The 7,500-nt window shown below is 36.7% G+C and overlaps 1 protein-coding gene across 1 annotated transcript in view; it reads left to right on the top strand.

Moving 5' to 3' along the window:
* Positions 1-7,500, top strand: part of LOC143035759 (cystinosin-like) — a 30,087-nt gene that overhangs the window by 4,835 nt on the left and 17,752 nt on the right. The window contains exon 2 of the mRNA XM_076202690.1: positions 839-1,081. Within this exon, the coding sequence (XP_076058805.1) occupies positions 1,030-1,081 (52 nt within the window). The 5' untranslated portion in view covers positions 839-1,029. The remainder of the gene's footprint in view (positions 1-838; positions 1,082-7,500) is intronic.

Below are 7,500 nucleotides of genomic sequence, written 5' to 3'. Positions count from 1 at the left end.
GAAGTCAAGCCATTTGTCAGAGGCGTAATTCCATTGGGTCGAAAATGAGTCTGGCTTGCATGGCAACTTTGGTGTCCATACATCTCTTTCTCGATTTTATCAGACCAGAGAAGAAAATTGTTGTGCATTTGAGGACGTTTTGTGTCTTAAGTCAAGGCCATATCTGTTGTGTTAAGATGGTGGGGCACTAGGGTAGCATGCTACTTAGTTTTGCTACTTCATCTGAGTAGAAACGGTTTCGGTTACAATATTCTAGACTTCCGTCAGAACATCTCAACAATGTCTCCAACATTTGTATTTTAGGTTTAACTTCTCTTAGTTCGTCGTTTGGCTTCTCACTCTATGACGCAAAAGTAATTTCAAATTCGGAAATCAAAAAAATATATACAACCGAATTCGTTTCCATTCAAACGAAGTAGCAAAGGCAAGTAGCACGTTAGCGAGTAAGGCCTAATGTTCTGACATCCCACTTGTATCTACGCACTGTGCCCGTCATATATATTTTACATATAAATAGTTGTCGTTTTTTCTTCGTAATTAATAATATCATCCACAACTGTGAATAAAATCGCTTGCCGGCATATAGAATGATTTTTTTTCTATGTTTTACTCGGAATATTTTCAAACGCTACATACATCTTATATTTTAATACTATTTATACACAAATCTTCCGGATTGTGTAAGTTTATTTCTCTGTATATTTATATGTTTGTGTAGTAAAGTATGTATGTCCAAGTGATGGTGTTTATGTATGTCAATTTGTATACTTGCCTTCTGGGAAATCAATAGCCTATTTATTGTCGTTCTCTTTAACTCTTATTTTTCTTTTGTTTCTAGGTTACAATTGAAAAACCTTGTGCTCAATAAAAAGAAAACATTGGGAGAGATAAGGAACAACAACAGGCCACCCCAATAAATAGATAAACAAATAAAAATATAGAGAAACACGTCAAAAAACCATTCCCGCATAGATCTTCATTACTGAGGACACTCCAGAGGGGACAACGAAGGACGAAATTATTATCAAAATGAATTACCAACGTCTAACAGTCTTTTGCTGCCTCATCTGGGCTCCAATTGGTAAGTACAGTGTTGCTTCTTTTTCTGGTAATATAGCGATTGGTGGGAGACGGAGGTTGAAACATGAAAAATATGCCAATAACAAAGAAGAAAAAGGGGAAGATGAGGAGGAAGATGAAGAGGAGGAGAAGGACGAGGAGGCAGCCCAAATCCCAGGATTTACAAAATCCTAAAGACAGACAAAAGTTACGACGACGATAAGATTAAAACTACTCTAAAGAGGGCAGCACGGGTGGTGGCGGGGACGTAATGTTTGTCATCCATTGTTGTTGTTTCTGAGGTGAGCCAATCACTGGCTAATTTTAGCCAAGAAGAATTTTTTTTCTTCACTTTTTATTCTTTCAAACGGTACCTTTCAAGGTCGCTCTGAATTTAGCTCGTTTCACACGTATCGATTTTTCGCCGTGCGGCGTCCACGACACGACGTCGTGCTCTCCAATAACCATGGGTGTCTATGGACCCTTTCACACGCCACGACCTCGACCACGGTTTATGCACCCAGAGACGCCCAAGGTTATTTGAGAACACGACGTCGTGTCGTGGACGGCGCACGACGAAAAGTCGATAGGTTTGAAACGAGCCTTTGTGTTCATGATGGTATCTCTATATCAATAACAGAAAAAAACGGTAAACAAATTAATATACAAATAAGTAACTAAATAGATAAGTACATAAATCTAGACAATTAAATTAATGTATAAATACATATAAATAAATAAATAGATACATTAAATAGATAAATACATACATAAAATGAAGAATTAATAAAATACAAATGTAAATGAAATAATAAACAAACGAAGAAAAAAAAATTAGTGAAATGGAGAGCGTAGATGGATTAATAAATAACGATAGATTAAATAGATAAATTAGTAGATAAATAATAAGATGAAAATTAAAGAAAACTGTTTAACTAATCCCCATAGAAATTGACAGACGCATTTAGGATACTGACCCTAACAATTGACTAAGATTTCCAAAATTCGTCGACAGTCTTCCGGTATCGTTACGTGCGGTAGCCTAGTGGATACCGTCGTGAACTCATGAACAAGTAGTCGTGAGTTCGAGTCCCGGGCCGCGCTGCGGGGTCGCTGCGTTGGTTCCGGGGAAGCGATCTGACGTCGGAAAAAGAAAACGGCTTGACGCAACTGACAGGGGGTTTTCACTTCCCACTGCATGGATGTGGGATGGTGAGTTTATTCCGGTTTCCTTATCATGAATGACGTCAGAGGATACTGTTTCCAGAGTAACAGGATTTCTGTTCAAAGCTTACTATCAGTTATCTCTGAAACATTGTACGAGATAAGGGATTAAAAGCACCATTTATGAGGTCGTCTTGGGCTGGGCAACCCTTGGCACGCGTGCAAGACCTAATGGCACGCGAAACCCAGAGTCCAGGGCTGAAATAACTTCAGTAACGCTGCGCTGCGGGTTGTTACTCCAGCTCTCGTGGGCGGGGAGCTGGGTGTGTGTGTGTGTGCGTGTAAGGTCACATTATTACCCATAGATCGGTCATACGAGGTCTGAGCTCTCATTCGAGGTCAACACGTGATCCAAAGACCATGGTGAATCACACATACACAAATATATATATATATATATATATATATATATATATATATATATATATATATATATATGTATATATATATATATATATATATATATATATATAAGTATTATTATTTCACTAAGATCTGAATTGTTTCTGTAGCAGTGATCTGATAAAGACGTGAAGGAATGTGTGATAAGGAACTGGTTTCTGCTCTCCCAGCGATTGCTGATGTACTTGTCGTATGATCAAGATGATAAAAAAAATATTGCTCTGTCATGAGCCAGTGACCTCTTGAAACGAACAAACAACTGCAAAGATAGAGACAGTGGGTTTGTCCTTCCACTAAAGATTAAACTTACGTTTTAAATGATTATGCAACAACATTTATTGGTACGAAGTCAGTTTCATCGTGTCAGGACAATGTTGCGATACGTATACATTTACATCAAGAATATTTTTCTTTCGTATCCATGCATTTTGGCAACGATAGAAATATTTCATCCATTCAACATTATAAATCCTTAATTTGGCGTGATTTAGAACATTGTGTAAAATATTGCAATTATTCCCTACGTCATGTGAAGTTAAGATGTTAACAAAAATATTTAGATTAATTTCTTAGACACACGAGTGTTGTCCTAATCTATGTCTGAGGAATTTACTTGATACTCCTCTAAAGGAATTCAGATGACATTTATTTTTACTTGAATTTTAGGATCTGACATATATGTTGGCATACATCAAAGGTTGATTTTAGGTAATGTGCCATTTCTGGAACAAGATATATTTTTTGTGACTAGACAACGGAAACCTATCAATTTTTCCATTGGTTCTGTAACTATCTTACCCGTCCCTAACTTGGGATACTTACGTGATAAGGACAAAGTATTCACAATCCTGGAAACGGCCGTACACAGGAATTAAATTTTTTGGGGGTCAATCATGCTTTAGGGGGGCTGCGGCTTTACTGTGCACGCACACACACACACACACACACACACACACACACACACACACACACACACACACACACACACACACACACACACATATATATATATATATATATATATATATAATCATTTATAATATTTGAATGATAGCTACAATTTTATAGTTTATGTATATACATCATGTATCACAAATTTACCATAAACTAAGCCTATTTTTGCAAGTTTTCCGGTGTTGTGTGTTTATAATACTTTTGAGTAAAAATCAATTTGGTGGGCTAAGCCCCCCATAGCCCCCCGTGGTTATGGCACTGCCTGGAAATTATACTCTTAATGTCCTGCAAGACTTGTAGCCTATTTGTATATTTTTCTAAAACAAACATCGTGGACATACAAAGTGAATGCATAAACACCATACTGTGGCTATGTTAACTATAGTCTGTTCATTATGAATTTACACTGAATATCAGATATGGTATTTATGAAATTGATTCATTGGTAGTTTGGCGTAGGACTTGTCCCGCCAATAACGATTCTCGTTTGATACGCGACTTGACGTCATGACGTAGGAATGTCACCATTGACGGAATATTTCTTTTCGTGTCTTCCCGACTGTCATTCAACTGTATAATATAGCACAAAATAATTTAGACAGTAGCTGGAAGGTGTAAAAGAAATACACTATTTGGAAGATATTAATTGGGTATAGCAGATTTATGTAGAACTCCTTCCTAGATAGTAACCCTTAAGTAGTCCCAAGACATATTTGTCCTAGATGCCCCCAAAGAAATATCAGTCTTAGATGATGACTCCCAAGAAATATCAATGGAAAACTAAAACAATTTACTGAAATAAAAGGTGTAAAATACAAAATTCCAAACAATATTATAATTAAAGGAGTAGTACAAAAGGGTATATATAATTCTCAAAACCATTCAAACCGAATCGAACCTGGCATATGGATTGAATTAGATAGATCTACTGTATGACAGATCGCGTTTATATCCACGCATGTTTTTAATTGTGATTTTTGTTTGCCACGAAGAACTACGGATAATATTATTGGAATTACAGTTGCAGTGTTTCTTTTTTTCTATAATCATCATAAATTCTTGCGAAAATGTCGTGCATTTTCATATACTATTCCAAAAACCCTTATAGACGTAGACTGTCCTCTCCCTCTATGATACTTAGGCCTATGTGAGAAACAACCTTCATCAGCTTCTGCGACTTTACCTAGTAGTCCAAGTTTGATAGAGTTTTTATCAAAATAATTCGAACAAACTTCTCGGTAAAAGCTTTAACTGTCAACAATCGTATTATTATTCACGCCTACAAGATGCATAGCTAGTTTTCCTTGCGATGTTCTGCCCACAAATAAAAAGTGTACCCATTGCTTAAAAGGTAACCGTGATTTTGAAAATATGAAATCTTGAGCACATTTTTTTTTTAATTTCCAAATAAATTCATCAAGACACTTCAATGTTTTTGTTACAATAGAAGCACTCGGTTATATTTCCAATGATTTTTTTTATTTTTTATTTTATTTTTGCTTTAGCCTATTAATAACTGTCAAGTTGCCCGCAGCATGTAGGCGACGTCGAAATGTATCATTTGTCATTATGGATGAAAGAACTTTACTGTTTGATGTTTAAAATCTTCACCTCATAAGATTTAATTTAATAGAAAAATAACATATTAATGTATAAATGTAGTGTGAAAATTCAGTAATAAAAACTGACAAATAATAAACAATCATTCCTGGATATTGATCTTGGAAAATATAATTCCTAAAAAACAGCCCCCCAAAAAATTTACTTTCCTAGGTAACAACCCCCAAACCTTGTCACTGTAACTAATCAAATCTACATCATGAATAATACCTGGATTGTAAGATTACATTATCGTCAAACAGACCAGTGGTATTTTACATTTCACGCTTTCAAGAAAGAATTACTATTTACCCTTTTACACAGTTTTAAATGTGATTTATTTATGGTAGACAAAAACCTCATCAGACAAACCAAATTTTGTGTTTTTATACACGATATTGTATGGCAAAATCTAACCATAAATTTTATTGTCAAAGTCCTTAAGGAATACATTCAAATGTACCAAAACACCCTCAAGAAATAATAGAGATGACGCCGTATGTTCTGAGATAAATGATTCTAAATCTGTCCTGGTTTTTCCCAGAGGACACACGTTGAAGTTGCTGATTAGCAGCGATGTCCGTGATTATCGAAAAAAAAAAAGACTCAAACATATTGCTTTCCGTGTTGCATGGCCACCACTGAAAATCTTATCTGAGAGAGATAATTCAGTAATGTTTGGCTCCATGATTTAATTACTGAATTCAAGTTTTCCTTTTTTCCCCCAAGATTATCAACCCCTTTATTACCGAAAACATGTCACGGGATTTAATAATATTTTTTTTTTAAAAGAAAAGTATAAAAGTCATCCATTACGGATGGGGTTAATGAAAAAAAAAATCTAACCGAAGAAGTATCAAGAAAAAGATTAAAATGACTTGGTACGGAAGAAGTTATTCTTTTTTTTATCAGATGCTGTTCATGATACGAGTGCTATTTTTGTTATTTACAAGTATAGTCCGTGGCCAGTGAATGGAAATGAAAAGGAATGAAGATAGATGCCCTGTGTTGTATAACGAAGAAAAAATTACACAGAAACACTCTAAACACACACACACACACACACACACACACACACACACACACACACACACACACACACACACACACACACACACACACACGTGCATGTGCGTGACAGCCTTGGGTTGGTACGCATTGGAAAGTTATTAACTCCGTAGTGAGGGGGGCAGAAGAGATGATAAGGCGACAAGGATTATGTCGAAACAAATCGACTTTTTCTGGTGAATCCAGCTGTAAGCGGCTGAGAATCGTCTTCCTGGTGATAAAAACAGACAGGTGAGGTTGGTGGAGATAATAGGAGAGGGAGGGGGAGGGGGAGAGGGAGAGGGTAGGTAGGAGGACCTCATCAAGGTCGTCTCGACGAAGAGGGCATGCGATGGGCTCAGCTGGTATGCACTGATAAGCAATATCACGATAACGGAATATTTGTGAATGCTGATGATAATAAATATGGAAATATTTCTTTTCTCTTTTTGCGAGAGTAGATAAAAGTTCAGTTATGCATGAAATAAATGTGCAGAAAGAGAGTAAATAGATAAGATATTGCAGAGAAAACTTCGTTTCAAGGTTGAAACCAGGAGAGGGAGACATCACCTTGAAATGAATCTTTTGAAGGATTCGATACTATAAGCAGGTGGAAAGGTATAAGAAAGAACATTTGAACCCCCTAATGAAAAGGAAGATAGAGTGAATGCGTTGGTTGACTTTTAAGAAATGTCTTTGTAAATAAAAAGAAGATATTTTTCACTGAATGGCTTCTTAAGGGCACAATCACACAGTTACTAAGCTCAGAAAAATAGAGACTAGGATAGATAGATAGATAGATAGATAGATAGAGAGATTGATAGATAGATAGATAGATAAATAGATAGACAAACAGAGAGAGAGAGAGAGAGAGAGAGAGAGAGAGAGAGAGAGAGAGAGAGAGAGAGAGAGAGAGAGAGAGAGAGAGAGAGAGGGGAGGGAGAGAATGTATAAAGAAAGGGGACTCCACCGTTGCTACGGACTGAGTCTAGGTTAAAGCCTGTCAGAATGGAGATAAGGATTGACGAAGAGGACGACTTTGGACTCCACCAAGAGCTGTGAATGAGTACGAGTAAGCGAAGGACAGGAGGCCATAGCCCTCCGCACGTGACTTACTCGATAAAGTCACGTTTCAAAGTTCAACGACAGACTTGTGGTATTAAGGCACATGTGCCAAATATAGCACCTTGGACTTTGCCAACCTCCTATGGCTCA

This window comes from Oratosquilla oratoria, chromosome 19 (assembly GCF_046742065.1).
Source record: "Oratosquilla oratoria isolate Oo_2021 chromosome 19, ASM4674206v1, whole genome shotgun sequence".
Lineage (NCBI taxonomy): Eukaryota > Metazoa > Arthropoda > Malacostraca > Stomatopoda > Squillidae > Oratosquilla > Oratosquilla oratoria.
The sequence above is the reverse complement of the archived record's forward strand: the minus strand, read 5'-3'. Positions and strand labels throughout refer to the sequence as shown.